General features: G+C 36.9%; 1 protein-coding gene across 5 annotated transcripts in view; it reads left to right on the top strand.

The window, feature by feature from the left end:
* RIT2 (Ras like without CAAX 2) overlaps window positions 1-23290 on the top strand; it is a 207765-nt gene that overhangs the window by 58734 nt on the left and 125741 nt on the right. For all 5 annotated transcript variants that reach the window (XM_085567495.1, XM_031507344.3, XM_021538919.4 and 2 more), the window contains one exon: window positions 11184-11257. In XM_085567495.1, the coding sequence (XP_085423621.1) occupies window positions 11184-11257 (74 nt within the window). The remainder of the gene's footprint in view (window positions 1-11183; window positions 11258-23290) is intronic.

Genomic DNA, 23290 nt, shown 5'->3' on the forward strand with positions numbered 1-23290 from the left:
TTTATCTCTGCCTTTTTCCCAGCCTCACTGGCTCTCTGGGATTCATTGAACAGTTTTTCAAGCTGATTCAGTATTCCAAATGAAAATTAACCCACCCCAACATGGAATAGCTGCCTGACAAGTTACTGCATTTAAAAAATTAGTGGAAAAATAGTTATCAAAGATCAAAAAATCAAAAGGGATCATGTAGAAACAAGTATGTGGAAAAGATGGTATAACTAGGAATGAAAGAGATGAGAAATTGTTTTATTTCTGGGACGGGCAAGGTGTGAAAACCCAGTCAAGCGTTTCATGCATTCACTCTCAGACACCAGTCTATGAGCCAAAATTCCTTCATAAGTGCATCCCTGTTGTCAAAAATAGCAGTTGTAATTACTTGTGCTATGGTGTGGGATTCCTCGGGCTATTATTTATTTCCAAATGAGGAATACTGGTTAAATGGTCTTATGACCTTTCATGGGTCTATATGTTCTCATTTGGAGCATTTATCTAACCTGAATTACCTTAATTGATAATCTGGCCGGTAATACAACTTCCCTTTCTCCATTGCTTTAGAGTTTAAGAAAACAAACAAATTATTTGGTTTGTTATGAGTAAATCTGGCAGGTGGAGAGTGGTGGTCAGTAGAGTTAAATCCAGTTGGTGGATAGCTACAAGGGGTGCTATGAGTCTATAATTCTATTTCTCCAACATCTCTGCTCAGCAAGAATTTACTATGGCTGGAAAAGGACAGAAAAGTGTCTATCCTGTGTGCTGTCATGAGAGATCTAAGCTTGCCTCATGTTCACATGCAAAAAAGCACCAATACCCCTTAGTTGCTAATGGTTCATATTTATTACTTTCCATACTCCATTAACTTTCTTTGTGTTGGTAGTAAAATATATTCCTTCTTTGGCCATCTTTTCTTCACTGGAAAGGGTCAGTAGAGGATCAATGTATGGTATATTTCCCTTCTATTTCTTCTGGAAACCTGAAATTGTGTGTCTGCTAAAACAAAAAGAATATATAAATAACCAAAAACTTTATAGAAGTATGACTTTGTGGTTGTTCTTCTTAAGCACTGATCAGTCAGATTAAAACTGAGGAAGGAAGAAAAAAGCCTTTTCTTATAAATGTGATAATACAAAATCATTTCTGTGGGATATTTTTATAATAATAGCAGTAGTAAGAATATTGCAAAAATGAAACATTTTTATTAAAATTATTTTATATCTTCTATGTTCAGAGTGTAGAAAGAGTCAGCCAAGCATAGAAACCACTATCAAAATTTTTTTGTCTGTTCTACACAAGACAGTCAATTGTTTTCTTTATAGCAGGTTTGTACAGGGCAGATGACCTCCAAATCAGCAGTAGGTGGTTTTGGTTTGACTCCACCAAAAAATTTTGCTTCTCCTGTTTTGATCCACCAAATGTCTGAATAATAAATCTAGAAGAAGCAGAAAAAGAGCTTAAGTGGTTCTGCTGACAGAAGAGGATATTCTCAGAACTGAGCTCTTCAGTCCTCCTCTCAGACCTACAATTATACCCAAATTTTAACCCAAAAAGGAAAACTGGGGCAATATCTTATTCTTAGATTCTTCTCTCCTGTAGTAGAGTTTCACAGTCACATTTTCACTGCGTTGACCCCCCACACACGATCTGTGGAATTCAGCTCTGAACGTTTAAATCCTGACTGATTTTGGCTGCAAGCAAGGTCTGCATCTGGATGGTGACATCAAAAACAGGAGAGTTTATATGTTTGCCCAGAACTGCTATCCACAGTGAAACCACACACATGTTGTAATTTCTAATTAGCAGTGTAAATATGCAAAGTATGATTATGCCACCCTAACCTCTGCATTTCATGTTAGTTAGATGAAAAATTCTTTGAAATGTGAAATACAATAAAGAAAGCCTAGGTTCTTGGGGCTAAAGTGGGGTGGAGTGTCATGCGGCTGAGGATGTCCAATGTCCTGGGAATTATATGGCTGAAGCTGGAGTGAAAACCAAATTCTGTGGCCTTATCCTAGTGTTCTGCCATGGGTGTGACAGCCCTCATTTAGTGATTGCAGTTGCTATTAAGGTCATGAACTTAGAAGGACCTGAAGCAAGACTTGCAGCCCATGAACAGGGGAAACTTGCTTACCTGTATCCTGTATATTGTGATTAGCAAAATTATCCCATAAATTATTTTTGGAATTGAAAGAGACACCCATGCCATGGTTTTCTAGAGGCAGATGATTTATCATGCTCAGTTCAAAATTCTTCATCGCAGGACAAATGTTTCCATTAACCTTTCTTTCATGGGACGCAGCAGCCGTCTACACCTTACTAAATCTAAGGCACCATCCAAGGTAATAATCATGCAGATGTAACCAACTTGCTAATTACTTCTCCCAAAATGACAAGAAGTGAATTCGTAGCCCTCAGATTCTCCCATTAAGTAGTGCAAGCAGGGAGTTGAAAGAGTGATGAAATTGCTGCCTGCTAGTCTTGTTCCCCAAGATAAGGGTACCTGGAGTCCTGTTAATTATCATGTTTTGATTAAACAGGAGTACTTTGTTGACTTTGTTCATGTACGCCTTTGAATGAAATGAAATTTTTCTGGAAGCAGAGAAAGTAATGATATGCTTTTATTAAATATTAGTACCATTATCTATATTGAAAGCAGTCCCTAACAGCAAGTGCAGTGGTTTGCCTGAGTTATTTTTAACGCTAAGTTGCAAAATTGCTGACTTTTGCAGAGAAATTTTAATATCTTTATGAGAGCTAGCTCTGAGAAAATTAGCTTTATTCACTTGGGTGGGGGACACAACAATTAAAATTTAGCCTGTTTGGAGGACTGCACTGCAAGTTCTGATGAAGACCTGAGCGAGAATTCTGGGCAACAAACTTTGTCCTATACAATGATTAACACAAAATTAGTCACATATGTGCATATATGCTGATTAAAATAATAAGTGGTGGCTTTGTTGATTACAGTATTTACATCATAACTGAAAGCTGCTTCAGCAGACCAAACTATTCAGATCAACGGTGTCAGTCTTTCAGTAAAATCCATGCTGGATCCCAGCAGAAAGTTATAATTTAAAGGAGGTGACTCAACCCAGAAGAATTTGATGTTTCACAATATGTTGCTATGTAAGAATGGAATGAGGTCCTCCATCCATGCGTTTGGGGAAATGAAGGAAGAGGGGTTGTAAAATAAATTTGATCTTGATCAGAATTTGCAACCACTCTGTGTCCTTCTGAAAAAGCATTTTGCTTTAATTAATAAAAAAATTATTTTGGAGGGGGAAATGCTTATCTGCAACTAGAAAATAAAATGTTGCAAACAGTAAAAAATTAATAGAGAATAATATTATAAAAATAATCATGATTTCTGTAGAAGGATATATTTGCATTAGTGTTTCCTGTGCTTAATTTTCAATCTGTTAATGGGCCTGATGTTTTTCTCAAGAGTGGATAAATTCACATATACTGTTATGCTCACATATATTCTGCTGTAATTTATAAACTTTGGGCCCTGATGACAGAGATCTGACTGGGTGCATGACCAGAAGAGGTAGCAAGATATTTGCCTTGCTGGCTACCAAGGTTTATATTTTTACCTCCTTTGTCTGGAAATGGGTGTCTTACCTTGAATTTTATATTGTACATTGTGCTTTGTGTCCTTCTTGATTACTCCATATAGAATAAATTCTCTCCCGTGCAAAACTGTTCAGTACAATCATTCTTAATTTTAGTTGTTCTTGAAAGCTGGCAGGTCATTGCCTCCATTTCCAACTGCGTTGTTAAACTTTGTGATCATGAAAACCCAAAAGGAGAGGAAAAACTAAATTTAACTGGCTCAAAGTTCAATTCCCTCAGATTTTTGATCACACCAAACACTTTAGAGCACAGATAATGCTGTTAGTTTCTTTCAATTTTTTTTTTTTTTTTTTACTTACCATAGACTGAGATGAAGCAGCTTTTGCTTCCAGTACTTTTCAGCAAAGAATGAAAGGGCACCACAGTAATGAAAAAACAAGCTGACAATCAAGAAGATGTTCTCATACGCATCTATAGGTAAAACTGGAAAAGAAAAGCAATAGAAGATGGAATGTGCAATGGATAACCCATTTCCCAATTTAAAGGGTACTGAGTGCATTTCAGGTCACCAAGAAAACTGGCATCTGCTTAACCAAAACAGAAAATCAACCAGGCTGCTTCAGCTGCTCAGTGTTATCAGTCCTGCCCTGCAGAGCACAGATCTCAAACATTAGGCAGCCCAAAAAGAGGGAGAAAGTTAATTTGAGAGCAGCTGTTTTAAGACAGATACATAATGGCATTAGGAGAGGAGCACTGTGGTGAGGTGAGAACTGAACAGAAATGCCCATTAGGCAGAGGAAGCTTTTAGGTGAATTATTGGAATCAGATGCAGCCAAAGCCTGAGGTAAAGGAGTCAGACAAGAGTATGATGAAGGTGGATGCTAAAAACTACTAATAGTGAATAGTGAGGCTGCATGAGACTTACTGGGCCTAAATTGAAGTTTTTATTCTGCTACAACAGCTCTGGATGTTCATCAGGTTGTCAGAGGTGTTCAAGGGAAGTGATCATTCCTGGAAGTATTCTAGGGCAGTCTGGGCAGAGCTTTGAGCAACTTTAATCTAGTGGAAGGTGTCTCTTCCTATGGCAGGGGAGTTGGAATGAGATTCTTTTAGGTCTCTCCCAATTCTAACAATTCTGTGATTCTATGGTTCTATGCACTATGCCCATCTCAGAGTTTAGACACCACTTTTCATTGATTAGGATTAAATGAAGAGGTTTGCTTGAGGATCTGGACATAATCTAGTTGTGCTTCTGCTTTCAATTGAAAATATTAGCAGTTCTTATATTAGGACAAAATCAACTACAAGATGTTCTGCTTTTAGGTTTTCAAGCATAGATAATAGAAACATTATCTTTTTCTTTTGTTTTTAATTGTATTTATTTTTCTCTTCACTCCTGGAAATTATGATTTATCTTATGAACTGCATAATCACAGAATAATTTTCATTGGAAGGGCTTCAAATGTCATTCCAGCTGCACTTCCATATGTAGGGACAGCTTCCACTGGACCAGGTTTCTCTAAACCCTGTCCAACCTGGCCTTGAACATTCCCAGGGATAGGGCAGCTACAACTCCTTGAGGGAACCGGTGCCATTGAAAACTCAGGGATAATGTTTATGTGCCATTGAAGGAACAGAAACCTCTAAAACAGAACATAGCAATTAGTTAAAAATCATGTTATTGCATTCAACAAAGGCTAAGTATAGGAAACATAGTGTTTTCCTATGCTTAGGAAACTAGACAGAGATGGAATCTACAGCACTTAACATGAATGATGTTTTATTTTTTCTCAGATTATTTTAATTTTCTCAGGGCCTACACTATAGCATTTTTTATAGGCTAGCTGAAAAGTAATATCTACGTTAAATGCTGCATTACTTACCTCCATCTCTTACATAGAAAAAACTGATATGTTCAGAATATGTGGTTAGTGAAGGAACTGTTTCTAGTTGTGGATGTAGAAAGGAAGAGGTATTTTTTCTCTCTTCTGCAAACCATCATCAAGATTCTTCTGTCTGGAATAATATTGTCTGTTACCATCACTTTCGTAGGCTGGTAACAGGCACCATGTGCTGTTAACATGAAACTGTGTGAAACCTGAAGTATCTGACAAAGACATGAAAAAGCTACACAAATGACAAATGGCAAATACAGCTCAATGCTGAGAAACAAATCATCCCTGGGAAGAAAAATTTGAAGTATTCCTAATTGCAGATAGAATCACAGAATGAGCTGAGTTGGGAGGGACCTACAAGGATCAAGTTGGCTCAAGTCCCAGTCCTGACCCTGCACAGGACATAAGGATCACACCACATATAATGATGTAACAGAGCTGGAGCTGGAATATTTAAATGGCCTAGTTAATAGCCTAGTACTAATATCCCTATTTGCATTATATTAAAGGATACTGCTATCTATGTGAGTATTTACGAAATACAAGACAATCAAATCTGTCAGTTCTTCTCTAAACCACCCATTACTTATCACGTGTGCAGTGCTTATAGGAAGGCAACCTCTGTGACTTGGTGTCCTTGCCTGCAAAATGCTGATAGCAATGCTTACCCAAATTGTAAAACACTCATAGTCCAGGAAAATAATTATATGCTAAGGGAGGTTTTAATAGCAATGCATTTTGATGGGTAATTCCTATGACATGCATATTCTTATCTCAAAGAGGAGGAATTTATGTGTAGTATTTGGTACAGTGGTTTATGCCTCTGTTCATCCAGTCTTTTCATTTAAAAATTCCTTGCTGTAAATAGAAACAGCACCCATACAGGCAAAGACTCATGACTATCCTACATTCAGGATTATTCCTAAATTAAAATGCATTTGTAGCAGATAATCTAAGCATATCAAGACCTGTGTCTCCTGCCATTGCTTTGGCACAAAGGGAGAACAAGAGGCAGAATTCCAGGTGCGGCTGACTGAGCTTGGATTCTTTCTGCTGGTTTGACACCTCCTCAGTCAAAAAAAATATCCTTTGGCTCACCTATATATGTGAATCTGATCATTTTTGACTGTAAGTAGTATTGTACAAACAGAGAAGAAGAAAAACTTTATTTAGAAAGCATAGAAACAGAATTAATAAATGGAAGAAAGAAGCATCTGATCTAAATTTCAGGGATAGGAACATGTCGGTAATGCAGACAAAAAGTGCAATACAACTCCTTATTAAACTGTACATCATTCAAATCTATTTGTCATGAAGCAGTTACCTGCTCATAACTAAAATAGTGCATTGATATATTTTTCATGAATTCAGCTTCTCTAAGATAACTGGTCATAACACAACCTTGCATCAATTACTTTATTTCTGTCTCCAGAATTATGTGCTATAAAAAAGAAATCTGAAAAAATTACATGAATTAATTTCAAACACACACACCAAAAAAACCCACAAAGCCAGATAACAGAAACAATTTTTTCTTTAATTTTCTGAGACTGACAAGGGCAATTAAAAATGAAAAAAAAAAAAAAAAAAAGAGAATAAAAACCCCCTGAAAACAGATATTCAGTAAAGGGGGAAACAATTTAAAATTAACAAGAAATAGGTACCATTCAGCACAGTTGGATCTCTAATATTTTTTCCCACCCTTCAATACATTAAGCAGTCAATATTCATTGAAACCATATGATATCATCCTCTGAGAATTATTTTATATCTATTTTCATGTTTAGTTTTAATCCTTGTAGGAAATAACATTCTAAAAATTTAACATTGTATGTAGGAAAAAAAAATAACTCTCACAGTATAGTTAATATATCTACACATTGTTCAGATTATAAGGATGTGGGAGGTTTTTTTTGTTTTCTTTTTGGTAAAACATATTCATTCTTGCTGTCAGTATTTGAAACACAATTAGCAAGTATCACTAAATTCCATCCACAGATTTTTTCATGCAATAACCTACCCTCCTGCAGAATTTTACTCAAACCAAAAGCTGAGACTTTATGATTAACCTCACAGAAAAAAGACTAATCCTGATCTTAATCAGAACAATGTAGTTAAAGTCTGATTTATTGCCTGATGTCTGATTATCATTCATGCCTTTGTATGTTCTTTTAATGCTTTACTGAAATAGCAGCTGGATTTTGGCCTTTTATTAAAAACCACTCCTTAGAGCTGTAGGATGTAAAGCATAAATGCACGTGGTTTAACAGCCCCAAAATTAGTTTTGTAGGTGAGCATTATATTAATATTATAAATTAATTAGGTGAGAGAAAGTTTAGTACACTTTTACATTGCAAGTAGTGTAAAAACAGCAGACATAATTTGTAATGCAGATAAATTTTAAAGGGAGAATACTGGAATGTGAGTTTATTAGTGTTCATGATTAATATTTTCCCAGTTTGTTTTGTATACATTTAGATGCAGTTTCAGAGGAACATCTTCAGTTCTGTTCTTCTGTGTCCACTTCTTCCTTCTTCTCTGTTCCTGCTCTTTACAGCAAGGTCTTAGAATTCCCCTTATCATGACCATAAACTGTACCATGTTGCTTGGACTAAAAAGACCAGCCACACATTAGTCCCTTCTGAAATCCTCTGGGAAATATGTGAAAATACCAGGATTTCTGCTTAACCTCATAGCTACCATGAACCAAAAAAATATGGGTCCAACATACAGATTTATCCAACTCTTGGCCTCTAGGAAGTTGTTTCTTTCCAGGTTAATGCCTCTGCATCATAATTTTAAACTAAATAAAGATGTTAGCCCATGTAATAGACAGAAAATAGAATTACACCTCTATTTACATTTCTTTCTGAGATGAAACCTCTGTTTAAAATTATTAATTGTAGAGCAGAACTAAGCAACACAGCTCTTCCTCTTGTCTTTATGACATGATATGGGAAACATGGGTTTCAATTTATGCATCTTGCTTCTGCCTGCTGCCTTGAAAGGAATGAAATGCCCAGGAGATTAGTGACTCCACAGGAAAGTGGAAAGGCAGTGCCTCTTGTAAAAGTGACTTTGTTTGAGCATTAATAAGGTGATTAAGGAGGTGAAGCTCATAAGTGGGTGCTATGATTTGCTCTCTGGTATGAGGGTATGTTGGATCAAGGCAGTGATTTCTTTGGCAAGCGTGCACTTCCTCTTAAATGTGCTCCTGAAGAAAATTAGGGGTTAAAACTCCTACGTATTTTCCATCTATATGCAGGCTGAAAATACCCCTGCTTATCACACCCCAACTGAGGGCATTTTTAGGCTTCTTTTTATTATCTGTACTATCCTGCTTTTTACACCTAGCAGAGCGAATATTACAAAGGAAACTCATATCTCCTTCCTGTTTCACCTCTACATTTCTTGGGGCAAAATAAAATCTTACATGTGAAAAACATTTGCGTAGAAAACTATTTAGATTCATGTACTTTATCAAAGCATATCAAAACACGTTTTTTTACTACCACCAGAAGACATCAGCATACATCAAGAATGAAACTGAGACAGTGATTTTAACATTCCTTTGTGAAAAGTTTTAAGGTCATTAGTTAGGAAAAGCAAAACAAATGAAAATGACAAAATGTCTTTATACATTCAGTATTATTTCTGCAAAGTAAAAATATTATAAGGATAGTCTGGCTCCAGCTTTTAACAGCTGAAACTTTACTGATGACAGTGCCATTATATCAGGGTACACCTGGAGTAGCTCAGCAGGGTAGATATCTGAAAGCTATGGCTTATATTCAGAGGCCAGTGGATCTTTTAGTTATAAATAACTCTGATCTTGTAAATCATTTATTTGAAAAAAATAGAGAAAAAAAAAGACAGGATTTGTTTAGTATCATTATCATTTTTATCCAAGTAAAATTTAAGTAGAATTTTTTTTTTCAAGATTCAATGTTTTAAAAATTCTGTATAAATATTTATATTGGTCTAAGTGAAAAGGGAAGTAGGATCACTGGCTTTAGAGAATTCAGCTGCAGAGCCAAGAATGCAAGCAAAATTTATGGAGGTCATAGGTTAATTATGTATGCAGTAATGTATTGCAAATGGACATCCACCTGCATGGAAGTACATTAATAATACTTGATAGTATTAATAGAATTAATGTGAAGGAATTTTACATAGTTTGCTATTTTGTTTTTAATTTTTGGTTAACGGAGAAGAAGGAAAAAAAAATCTACTGCAGGTAGATTTCATTGTCATTAAATAATAAATTACTTAAGCTGCAAGTAGTCCAATTCCTGTTATATGGTCTTTGTCACACAGTTTCTTATTCAGCAATCCTTACAAAATGATCTAGCCAAAACATATGGTGGTTGGAGTGCTCTGGTTTTCTCAGCAAGGTAATAAATCATACAATTAATTAAGCCTCTGGACCATCTTGATATCAATGAGATTAAGTATTTGTTTAAAGTCATGTGTCTATTTGCTGAAGTGAGGCCTTGAATTGAAGGGGAAAATACTGTGTGTGATTATGTCATAAAAGACAGCAATCCTCTGGCTGGACACGAGGGCTCTGAGTTGTCTATGCAGGCTTGTATCCAAATGTTTTAGTTTTTCTCTTCTGCTGGTAGAAAGCAGATTTTCCCACACTTTTATAAAGTGTTGTAAAGTGCAACATGTATATTATGGCACAAACTGGAATGTCACAAGAATTCCAACTAATATGGCATACAATCCCATATTATGATCTCAATATTATTTCAATGCTTGAGAACCTGTTGCTGATGGTCTCTGCTAGGGCTCACGACAGGTCCAGCTGGCTCACTGTGGTTAATGACATTTCTCAGGTTCAACAAATGCACTTGTCTTGTCTTCATCCCTCAGTGCACTTCCAGTGCAGTCACAAAAACCACTCAGGCTGCTCTGCATGATTGTTCAATTAAAGAGCACAGATAATTTCCAGACTATTTCAAGTATAAACATGGGACATTATCTACACTCCTTTTAGTCTTATGAAGAAAATACAAATGCTGAGAGGGGAATGAAATAGAAATGTTAGGAAAACAGCTTATGGAAATAGTAGTTAACTTTTTCTTTTTTTTATTCTTCTAAATTTAGTTGACAAAATCATGAACTAAGGGAAGGGTCCACAAAGGAGAGTTTCTCCTCCTCTGCCAGGATCTGTGATGAGTTTAAGGATGCAGATAACAGAATTTATTTTTATAAAAATTATTCTTGGCCTTTCTGAAGATATACAGAAATTTAAATGTTCTGACATACCTGAGCCAGGACCCCGTTCAGCCACAGGGAGCCTTTCCCAATAATTTAGACAATCTTTAAAATGAAAATATTTGCCAGAAAATCTCTTTGAATGTGTCATTGTGGTAAGTAAAAAAGCATTCTGTTGAACAGCACCAGAACAACACTTCTGAAGCTTTATGACCTACGTAACACTTGGGATCTGTATTTAAACAAAGGGAAATGTTTCCCTTTTAAAGAAAGGAAAATATAATTTTTGTATTTTGAGGTAGTGTGATGGAAGAGACTTTCTTTTACTAATAGTTTGTAGTGGCAAATGGATTTCAAGAAGGAACTTTTGAAATAAAGCAGTGTTAGGTCAGATTGGAGAGCTTTTGAAAAGCCTACTCAAAACTAGCAAAGCTGTTTCATTTTCCATTCTCTGAGCCACTTACATGCTTAAGCAGACTGCATTGTGTTTTTCAGAGGATGCCTATAAAACTCAAGTCCGAATTGATGATGAACCAGCTTATTTGGACATTCTAGACACTGCTGGACAGGTGAGTAATTTTCCAATGTGAATCATTCAATCAGAGATAAACTCAACAATTTTAACCTCAGAGGTATGGATCAAAGTGCTTAAAACAAGGTTCCCTATTCAAGCATAAAGGAAGCAGTAGCAGAATAACATAGAGGAATTAACAAAGGGAAAGTTTAAAAGAATGCTGCAGTATAGAACGGCAAAACTTCCATATCTTATCAAAGGAGACAGACAGGCTGAAATGAACAATAGAGAAAAAAATAATTGTTTCTTTTTCTCTTTTATGCAAGAACATCTATGACATTAATGAAATTAATAAATACTGTCTTGATTGTTTTATGTTTTTCTCATTCTTCCTTCTCTATATGTATTACAGGAATTTTGTGACTAAGTATTTTGTTACATTTCATCTTCTCCCCACATTATATCTATATATCAAATGCTCACCCATAAGGAAAAGACCTTAACACCAAAAGTAACACACAGTGTTACTTATGCAGGTTTCCCAGAGAAATTGTGACTATCCAATGCCTGGAAGTGTCCAAGGCCAGGTTGGATGGGGTTTGGAGCAACCTGGGATAGTAGAAGGTGTCCCTGTCCATGGCATGGGGGTTGGAATGAGATGAAATTTAACTTTCCTTCCAATCCAAACAATCCCGATTCTGCCAATTCTATGACAGTGTCATAGAATTCTATGCCAATTCTGTCTGCCGTGCGAACATCAGCTAGGGAATTAAGCTTCATATACAGTAACAAAGAAGAAAGAGTTAAATATAATAATTTTCTCTACCTGACTCAGTTCATTTCCTTTCCACCTCAAGATATTTCTACTGTTCAAAGTCCTACCACTTGCTGATCTTTTCCTTAGGTGTGTCTTAGGGTCTGTTTGAAGGTTTTTGTAGTTTCTTGAGTTTTTCCACAGTGTGTTTGCACCTCATGCAGGAACAAGACAACCAAAAAGGCATTTCAACATACTTAAATAAACAAGGAAATATTTGGGAAGGAAAAACCTTGTAACCTTGTTCTCAGCTTCCCAGAGGTCTGAATGCAACCAAGCTAGACACTGCAAATGGTGAGGAATGAAGTCTTCTGCTAGAAATGTAAAGAAAGTTCAGCTATTGTCAGTCATTTTCATATGTACAATTTTTTCATGATTTTTAAAAATTTTTATCATACGAAAAGGCTGGAACCAAACCTCATTTTTAATTTATGAAAGGAGCACATGATTGCCAAGGTTATGAATAGTGTCAGAACAAACAGTTGCAAGGTAAGAAAAGAAATCAGAATAATTCAGTCAGTGAAAGGTGGTGAGCACAATAATACAAAAAAGTTGGATCTTATATCTAAGTTTTATCTCTATTGGGAAGCAAAAAATCCACAATATTAAAGGTCCATGGTGTGTAGTGACCAAGTAATGAAATGTGGTGCAGATATTTCATAGAATCATAGAATTTTAAAAGTTGGAAAATATCTTTAAGATCATTGAGTCCAACCATTAACCCAGCACTTCTAAACCCACCACTAAACCACATCTCCAAGTGCCACAGACACGTGCTTTTTAAATCCCTCAGGGGACGGTGACTCCACCACTTCCCAGACATCCTGTGCCAGAGCTAGATAATCCTTTCAGAAAAGAAATTTTTCCTCATGTCTAATCTAAACCTCTCCTGTCCTCTTATCCATTTCTCTTTGTAACAAGCAGAGGTGTGTGCGGAACCACCACACTCAGCGGATTTATCATCCCAGGCCATTTTACAGCCTGAGCATAGCTATTTTATTTCTGTTAAAATGTTGAAATGAATCAACCAAGTTGATTTGATATAAATTCCCCTGTTGTTCCTATGTAGATTTTCATCACTGAAACACGTTCCCAGCATAACTAGGAAGTTCTTTCCACTTTCCGTCCCCACAATTTTTCAGGAGCTGTCCATTCTAAGTGTTCTGGATTTAGCTGCCTGCCTTTGTAGATGTCTTTAGATTTGTTGCCTCTCTATCTGTACTCCACAACTCCAGAATAAATCAAGACCTAATCCAACTCCCATTGAAGTCAGCAGCTGAAATAGGCTCTTTCTTCACAGAGCACTTAATGGTGCTCTCACTGAAAATCACAAATTCTGCTATGACTTTGGTGACACAGGGTAAAAATCCAAAGCACCCATTTGTGCTGCTGCTGACGTGTGCCTTGATGATACCTAGTTGTTTTAATTCCCCTTGGTTTTATGTCAAATTGGAGATGGTGTTACAGCCTCTAAATCAGGCAGTGGAAAACTCATTTGTCTGGGTGTCCTCACAGTCATAAATACTTCATCATCAACTTTGAATAATGACTTTAATCTCTTCAGAAGATCAAGGAGCCAAAACTGTGATTCATCCTTATTTGGGAAATACAAGAAATCAATAGCAAAATGGACTAAATTTAATGTATTTTGTTGTGGTGCTGGAGGATGTTTCAACAAATATGTTTCTCCTTTCCCTTCTGTACCTATGGACTAATTAGGAATTTCAACACTGATCAAATTAACTACTAATAATTAACACAGTTTTAAATTGTCAAATCTAGACTTAAAAACCCCACATGTGATTTTATACCTGGCACCACATAAAAATTTTAAATACTTTAACTGACAGATCCTGTTTGAAGCCTTTAAAACATAAATGCTGCTTCAAAAATACATTTATGTTCTCAACTTTCTGAAGTTAAAAAATACAACCCAACATTAAAACTATGTGAAAACCAGGAACATTAATAAACTTGCTCATATAGTTACTTATTTTTCTCGTGTGCATATCCTTAGACACTATAACATAGAACAATTTCTCATCTCAGGAAGTAAATTGATGTTACATGGACTCTAGATTAATATTTTATACACCTTTTGTGCTATTCCAATACTGTTTTTCCCCTGAAGGCAGAACAAGAGGCATTTTCTTAAAAGATATAAGGGCTGGTACAAGCAGTTATGCATCCCTGAGCTCACTACACCTTCTTTTCACCACCTTCTACACCAGCCAGCTGGACAGCCTGTGTTTGCTCACCCCATTTAGCTTCATACAGAATCTGTTTGCTTCAGAGGATTTCAGGAGAAGATATTGATGTAGCTCCTGGTAGCTGGATTGTCATAAACAGACCTAACCTGACTATCCCTACCAAAAAATCTTGTAAATGTGGTATGTTCCAAGGAAATGGACAAAAAAATTGATGTTGGTATTCTTTTTCAGTAGCACAACTGAATCTGGAAGAAGCTGCCAGCAATTCCTTTGGTCAGTTATCAATGATGCCTTTGGCTCTTTAACTAGAAGTATTCTCAACACAAAACTTTTCTTTTTGCACCTACACTTCAATTAAAAAAAAAAAAAAGATAAGCAAATAAAGACAAACACATTAAATGTGAGATTAAGATAGTATTTATAAAAATGAGGAAGTTTTTTTTTTGGCTTTTAACTCCCAAGGCTAGCTACAATATGGCATGTGGAATATGTAGGGCAAACTGCATGGAAATCTGCAAATACAAATTAATATCCACAAAGATAGCTTGAAGTTCCTTGTTCACCCATATGGGACATTTTTGAGTCACTTTCCCAATGAAATTCACCCATGTCCACTGAGTTTGGAAGTGTTGTTGGTGGACGTAATTGTGGGATTTCCCTTTTCTTAACCAATGCACTGTAAAAATAATCTGCTTTTACATTTAATCTAAATTGACTCAAACTCTTTGGTTTCCAGCAAAATTGCAGGTGAAAACTAAAGGACATTCAGCCTTCAAGCACAATATTCTGCATTCAGTTCCCCTCACAATTATTCTCAGAGAGTGACAACCCCCAGCTGCTCCAACCGTGCACAAAAAGCCTCCACACAGAGTTATAGAAACCTTCTGTTCAGTCATTTATGCTTTCTCACCTTCCCTTCTAGCTTAAAAATATGTTGCTACTTCTGGAGCCCAGAAGTATGCTCCTCATGGAGCACCGCAGCAGTTATCTCTCCTGCTGTATTTATAGGCTGTTGACTGACACAGGAGCTTTTATTGTTACCACAGCTTTCCCCTGTATGACACATTACCCAATCTCTCTGTGTAGACCTCACACCAAACAGTAAAAGAGCAGCAGAGTTTCCTTCACTGAAAAAACAATCTGATTTGATATGTAAAAGAGGCAAAAATTGTTTTCAGATACAAAGCAGGCAATTATGTGGAAAAATGGGTTTCTGTACCTGTCAGTGAGACAATACATTCTGAGATTATTGCATCAATTTTTGTTTGCTAAAATGTGAGCTTTTTATGATCAACTTAGTGCACCAGTATATTTCCCAGGTGTAAGTCAGAGACTTGAAAAATGGGCCCTAAAATGTGATAAAATGCCATTTCAAGGAGATTTTCCTTTGTCCGGAGTTGTGTGCGCATGAATTCATTTCCAGGCAGACAGTTTTCAACCTGACAACAACAGTATTCTCTGTACCAAAATCCATCTCCCAAATTGCTAGCAAATCACAGGACATGTTTATCCTGCCAACCTGCAGGACTATGATTCTTGCCCCCTGCTTCAAGCTTTGAAGAGGAACTGTATTAGTCCCAAGAGCCCTTCAGATAAACACATTTACTCAGACTAAACACTGTAGTCTGATGATTCACTCAGGCTGTTATCTCGGACCCCTCTGCTTATTATCTAAACATGTTGTTCTAATCCTGAATCAATGGAAGTGAAATCTCAAAGTACACTAGTGCAGCTTATCTCAAGGAAATGTAAAATGCCTTTTTGGAAGTAATTATGTCTTAATGGGCCTTTACAGCATGTTCTTATAAGGGTAAAATAATTTTATTGCACTTTCTGCTAGGTACTCTAGTGCATAAATGAAATCCATTTTATTTTTAAAGCATAAGGATACTGAAGTAAGTAGCAACTATTAACACAGTGTATTAAGTGAGAAGAGCATTAGTTTTATTTCCTTTGTATGTTGTTCCACAGGCTGTTGAAAACATACTTAGAAAGTATAAAATCATAACGCTGAAATTTTCCTGGGATCTTGAGACAAGTTGTTCTGTACTTTCTGGGAAGAGCTAAAATGTCTCCCTTGACCTAGTAATTTTATTTGCCAATGGACAGATTGTGGAGAAACACTTATTTGGCACAGCTACAGAGTGGAACAAACAGTTGCAATAAATCACAGATGAAACTGTGGACCTGACATCAGTTTTCTTCAGATCATTGGCAAAATATTCCTTGATTTCAGTAGAAAAAGATCTAGGCATATGCTGATAAAAATTATACAACCAAGGGAACAACAGGCAACTGGCAGCCAAGAGTCCCAATTTCCTTTTTCATCCCTTCCATGGGTGAATCATGATACAATAACAGTTAAGTCAGTTTGTATTTCTAGGCCTGCGTTTATCTTCCTGTCAAACAGGTGCAATAAAATGTTGCAGGGAACAAGCATTTAGGGTGAACATCAGCATTTATTGAGTCTGACAAAAGTGATTGCCTGCCCATTGCTACCATTCCTCTTCAGCAAAGTCAGTGGTAGTGGTTCCATACTGCAGGTGGTGGAAAACTTTCCAGTGTTTTCTGTTCTCTTTCAACGTCTTTATTTTTTTCACTTGAAATGCCTTCCTACTCACTGTTCTTCATCTTTCTCTAACTTGCAGCTTTCAAAACCAGATAAATACATAGTGATGCTGCTGAAAGTTTAAATATTTTTCTCTTTTTAATAAAATAAGAACATATAAGAGGAGAAAATATATTATTACAATTTTTGAAAAAAATTGGAAAATCTTTTTTTCTTCTTTCCAAGCCTTTATTTGTAGTATTTCTTGTGGGTTTTTAGTTTTGTTGTTGTTGTTGTTGGGGTGGTTTTTTTTTTGTTGGTTTGTTTTTGTTTTTGTTTGGGTTTTTTTTTTTTGTTTTTTTTGCTTGGTTGGTTGGGTTTTTTGGGGTTTTTTTGGGGGGGTTGTTTTGTTTTGTTTTGTTTTGTTTTGTTTTGTTTTGTTTTGTTTTGTTTTATTTTATTTTATTTGTCTTTGAGATGGTTTTGGTTGGTTGTTTTTTTTTTTGTTCTGCTGTACAGAAAATGACTATAAATACCTATAATGCTGTATGGAAAATACCTATATAAACACATTCTATATGAGTAAACTTCATACATGTCCTCCATAAGATTATAATAATGTAGCTTTTCCTTTTCTTTCATCACTGGAAAATATTCTTCACTTTTTCTTTACACCAGTGAATTGTACTGAAGTACTTTGAAGTTCCAGCAGACACTGCACATACTCTAAGTGTGTCCTGATTTCTTCATAGATATGTGACTGTCCTAGATAGGATTTCCATTTTACAGAGGTTTTCTATCAAAAGCTACTTGTTACCAAGCAGTCGTACACAAACCAGGGACACCAGTGGGCAGAAAACTGAATTCTACCTCTATCAGTTTTTCACAAAGCTCACATCATAATGATATTTCAAAGACTAAAAAAATTGGCTTGAATGCTGAGAAAACAAGCACATATTACTGCACCACATGGTGCCCATTTTCCCTGAACAAATGACCAAGAAATGGTTCTTTTTGCAGAGCAGGGCTTTAATGCTTCATAGGAGAAGTAGGTTACCCCCAAAAAATGATATTTTCAAAATTAAGTGTCTTTTATGCAACTCTGAAGCTTTGAATGGAAGTGTCTCCAGACAAAGCAAACAAAAGCAAAAATTATACAGTGTTATGGAATCATCCAAACATTTCACTTGCTAAACCACATGAGAAGGACTGCTGGAAAAAGCTTTCAAAAAATGTAAGTTTTATTTCCTCCTAGCAGGAAGGAGAATGGAAAAACCTAAAACCAAGTAATATCTTTCAAGCTGGAATTTCAATAGTTTTGCCCCAGAACCTGGAAGTGAAATTCCCTCCCATCAAACAAACAAACACAAAAAAACGCCCAACAAACAAACAAACAAACAAACCTTAGCAAATTTTGAACTCCATTGCTTGTTACCTTTATAATCTGAGAAATGTTATTCCATAAATCCAGATTTTTCAAAGAGGGATTGATGAGCAAAGTTGAAACTCAATAAAATAATCAGTAAAAAAAAAAATATTTTCTCAGAGTTTTTTCATTTTTTTTCTTAGTAAGCTATATTTTTGGATATATGTTTTTCTCACTTCCATAGATGTAAGCTTGCACAGCTTGCATAGATTTTTGTGCCTGTTTTTTAATTTGTCCCTGTTGGATGAGGAGAATAAATTTTTGTCGTGAGTGTTCCGTGTTGTTATCAGAGCCGTGGGATGATGGGAGACAAACCATGCCAGGGAATGATCTTATCTTCTAATAAGACAAAAACTCAAAAGTTTAGCAGTAGCTACATTGAATATATCTGTGTCAGAAATCAATGTGGTACCTGACTAATACCTTGGACAAAGCTGAAGGAGTCAGACTCCTCTAACTTTTGGACATGCAGATGAGTTTTGGCCCTGTGTAGGAGAGTTTTGGTGTAACTTAGAAGTTATTCAGTGTCTTTCAGGATCATAAAATCATGGAATGCTTAGATTGGAAGTGGCTGTAAAACCCCTGCCATGGGCAGAGACACTTTCCACTATCCCAGGTTGCTCCACACCCCATCCAACCTGGCCTTGGACACTTCCAGGGATAGGGCAGCTGCAGCTGCTCTGGGCATCTTGTGCCAGGGCCTCACCACCCTCACAGGGAAGAATTTCTTCCCAATACCCCATCTAACCCTGCGCTCTGTCAATTTAAAGCCACTCCTCCTCCTCCTGCCACTCCATGCCCTGTTCCCAAGGCCCTCTCCTGTGCTCTTGTAGCCTCCCCTGGAAAGTGCCACAGGATCTCCCTGAATCCTTCACTTTCTCAGTTGGATCTGCTGATCCAATCAAAGTGCCTCATGATTTATTTTTGTAGAGCTCTGCCTTTGTCCTCATGTTTTCTGTTTTTTTGGTTTTTTTCCCTGATACAATAAAAATTATTCAGAAATATTTGTGTACATGGAAATGAAAAAGCATGCTGGGAAGTCACAGGGACATGACAACTCAGTCCTTTCGTGTCACAAGTTCACTTTGTAAGCAATTCAAAATCCACGCAGGATTGTGGCACAGGTATTCTGCATTTGCTTTGGCAGTGATTTATGTAGTCCCCAGGGAACACACCCTCAGATAAACATTGAGCTAAATTTCAGTTGCAGAAATTAGTGCACTATTGATTAAATGCTACAAAAGTCTAAAATAGGCACCCTGCAGATTGCTCACTTCTTCATTTCCCTCCTGTTCAGGTTCTCAGATTAAATTATATCTCTGCTGATGAGTAGGACACAGGGGAGGGAAGAGAAAAGCCTGTATGGTGGAATTTTTAAGGTTATCATACTTGTTAGGGAAGTTATCATGAGAGAGCATATATGCAAGCCAGAATATAATTTGCAGTCATTTATCAGAGCAATGAGGTGTCTGACTCCACAGCCTCCTGGTTTACTTCTGCAAGGCTGCACAAGGCCTCGCTAGGGATGGTGGCAAGAGAAGAAGCTGACAAGAGCATGTCTGAATCTCTGCAAAGCCCTTGCTTGCAGCTGCAGGCATTACCTCTTCACTACTGGGTTGTCTTTTTGTTTCTTTTAATCTCTGCTGTTCACCAAAATGTAATTACCAAGGTATTAATTTTTCCCTTTAACCATTTATGATGCATTTGTGATAAAAGGTGAAAACTGGCTCTTTTTTTGCATATCAATGAGAACGGGGGAGAAAATATTGTGTAGTGCATGATAAACCAAATGCATATGGGAGTTTTAGAGGCAGTTAACAACAAAGATTTCTTCAGTGCCTGCATTTGGAAGAAAATTGCTAATGTGTTTATCCCTCAGAGAGAGACCTTTAGCATGAATATGAAAGAAAAAGGCAGTTCTCTGAGTTAGGGAATGTAGCACTGAGGAATTTTTACTGGCATTGTGGAGAATTGATATGGTGATTTCATCCATATTTAGGGATGAATAAAATGTAGATATCATCTCCCAGGTAGGTGATGGACTGCATCTTTTCATTACTGCACATGGCAAACCATCTTGGGAAGAGCAGGATTAATAAAGTTAACAAAAGCACAGTTGCAGAAAACTGGCAAATATATTATCATGTGGAAGCAGGAGGGCAATTAGAGTGGGAACACTGGGAATCTTAGTGAAAAGAAGCTGTATCTGGAGGGAGAGTCTGAGTGCCAGTGCAGGTTATTTACTAGCTCCTCAGTAGAAAGAATGGTCACTCAGTGATGTTATATTTTGTGGTCCTGAGTTATTTTATTGGAAGTTGCTCAAATCCATCTTTTTCTCCGCCTTATTTCTTTCCCTTTACTTTTTTTTCTATCAGGCTGGTGTGGCTCATTCTTTTTGCATAAGTCATGATGCAGGACATCTGAATACAGAATAGTGAGTGCATATAAAGTGCTTTGCAGTTAGGGAAGGAGCAGTGAAATTGTCATCCATCAGTGCTCAGGATGCAAAGGAACACTGACACCTGTTTTTCACAAGGCTTAGTCCTGCATAGTCTGTGACTGAGAGCAGTGCCAGATAGCATGGGAAGCAGTATTGCAGCTGAAAAGAGAGGGGGATCCTGAATCTATAAGTCCACTTGTGGGAAACAACATGATTTCACTGTGAAAATAGGTCGTGTCTAACAATGATTTAAAGTCAATAAAAAAATTAACATCACAAATCCATTATTTTCAGGCAGGCTGAAAGCTTAACATACCAGTTCAGAGCCTCAGACTCATTTGGATGAAGATGAGAGCAATGTCATAATGAATTACTCTGACTGAGTAATCCATATTAGGAAACTGCTATCTTTATTTTTAATTAATTTATCTTTACATTCAGAATATTAGTTGTGTATAAAGTCTCTTCTGTATTCAGAGATAAGCGATGTATTAACCAGTGGGAAGGAATCCATCTCTTTCTATGAGAATACATTAGTTTTTAGAAAGAATCCTAAACTGAGGTATAATGCAGCATCATCTCCTTTCTGGGACTGAAGACCTGTTTCTGTAGTAAGCAGGTTTCTGCTGAAGAACATAAGTATAGGGGAAATTAGGAGGGTGAAATAATTTTAGAAAATTTTCAGCAAAATTTTGTGGAGATAATGAATGTAAATCTATGCTTGAATTTCCTAATCAGTGTGTCTAATTGTTTCTCTTAAGTTGCTGATCATCCATTCAGTTGACCCGCTAAGCTTGGACAATCTTCTTTCCCATAGGCAAGGTCTTGAGGTGCTGTCAGTCACTCTGCCCAGGTGAGCTAACCTGGAAAACCCCTAAGAATCAGCAGCTCAAAAGTAATGCTGATATTTATCACAGAAATGGATATCATACCTATGTCTTCCAGAAAGAACACCTGTCATGAATATTCTTCTTCTGTTTCCCTTTCCAGGTAAATAAATTAACTTAAACAGGGGGTTGCCACCTGTCGTCTAAATTACAGATTCAGTGCCTGTCTGAGCTTTATCCTCGTACATTCCCAGAGTTAAGAAAAGACTACTGATTTGGTACAACGTGGAGTTTGTAATATTGCCTTGCAAGGCAATCAGATAAAGCTGAGAAAGCCATTATTCTGCTGGGAGCTTGGACTGAATCTTTTTATCTTCATGCTTCTCCCATTATCAGTGATTCATACTTCTCCAGTCATGTGCATTTTGTCCCCAGTACAAATTCACAGAAGAAAAGGGATATTGCTGTTTTACAAGAGAAGCAAGAATTCTTTCCTGTAATTACAAGGCATGAGACACTGACTGATCATTAATCAAGAGGCTGATTATTTTAATAATCCACTGCAAGCTCATGGGCTAATTCTCATTTATACTAATCTCACTTTGAACTGCTCCTGAATCATTACAAAAATGGGCAAAAAGGGTTGTGAGAGATGGGTTTGATGCTCAATTAGAGCAATGTAGAGACTTGACGAGGAGAGGAATCTACCTCAGTCCTCCAGTGTTTAAGCCAGAGCTCCTTCATTTTCTTTGGTCTGTCTCTGAGCTGTTACTCAGCTCTCTTCCTTCCTCCCAGTCCTGTGGCAGATGGTTCAGGCTGGTACAGGTTGCTGAGTACCACCTGCTGCAAATTTTTCACTGTCTTTTTTCTATGTAACTCCTTTTGTTGTTGCTGTCATTTGCAAAGGGAGGCTGGAAATAAGAGAGAGGCAAGAAGAGAATGTGAAGTGATGTTGATAATGTTCAGTGCTTTTTTGTTTTCTGCTGTGTCATTGCTGAGAACCTGTGGCTGGTGCAGGCAGGGCTCCTGCGAGGAAAGGCAGCAGGCTGGGAACTTTGGCTTCTGTGGTGGAAAAAATGTACTTTTATTATCACATAATGTTACTCAACCCATGCTGAAGAACAGCATTTACCACTGGTGAGTGCTGCGAAGGGAAAAATGCTTTAGCCTTAAGCATTAGATGCTGCATTCTCTTGATCTTTTCAGCTCCACTGGAAATGAAAGAGCCTCATAGAAGCGAAAGGAAAAGTTTAAAATGGAGAGGAGGAGTAGCCTTATCATCCAAATGTGTGAAGGATATGAGTGGGCAGGACTTGGCTGATACTGTGGACATCAGAAGCAGGGCTCTCTATTTAGGCTCTGTCAAGATAGTAAGGGAGGTACAAAAGAAAAACACCCCTGTCATCTTAACCACTTCCCTGAGGATCTGTTGAGTTACTCTCTGGAGTTTGTTGTATCTCTCTAATGACTGTAGAGAGAGGGACTTGAAGACTAAATAAAGAGATGATGCTAAATTTAGAATACCTGACTACCTGTTTCAGGAGGCAGAAACCACATATAATAAAGATTTTTGCATCTAGATTAATACTGTATTATGATGTTTATTCAATATAATATCCAGTTAACATCTTATCTGGATGTTTTCTTATTTGAAATGTAACTGCTGCAGGCTTCTTGCTGCTTGCTATTACAAATAGGTTTTAAAAAAATACTTTTTTCCTCCTCCTCCCTTCACAAAAAAAAACCAAACAAACAACAACAAAAAAAAAAAAAAAAAAAAAAACCACAAAACCACTAGAAAGTCCATGAAATCCAGATAATTA

This window comes from Lonchura striata, chromosome Z (assembly GCF_050655825.1).
Source record: "Lonchura striata isolate lonStrDom1 chromosome Z, ASM5065582v1, whole genome shotgun sequence".
NCBI classification, from domain to species: domain Eukaryota; kingdom Metazoa; phylum Chordata; class Aves; order Passeriformes; family Estrildidae; genus Lonchura; species Lonchura striata.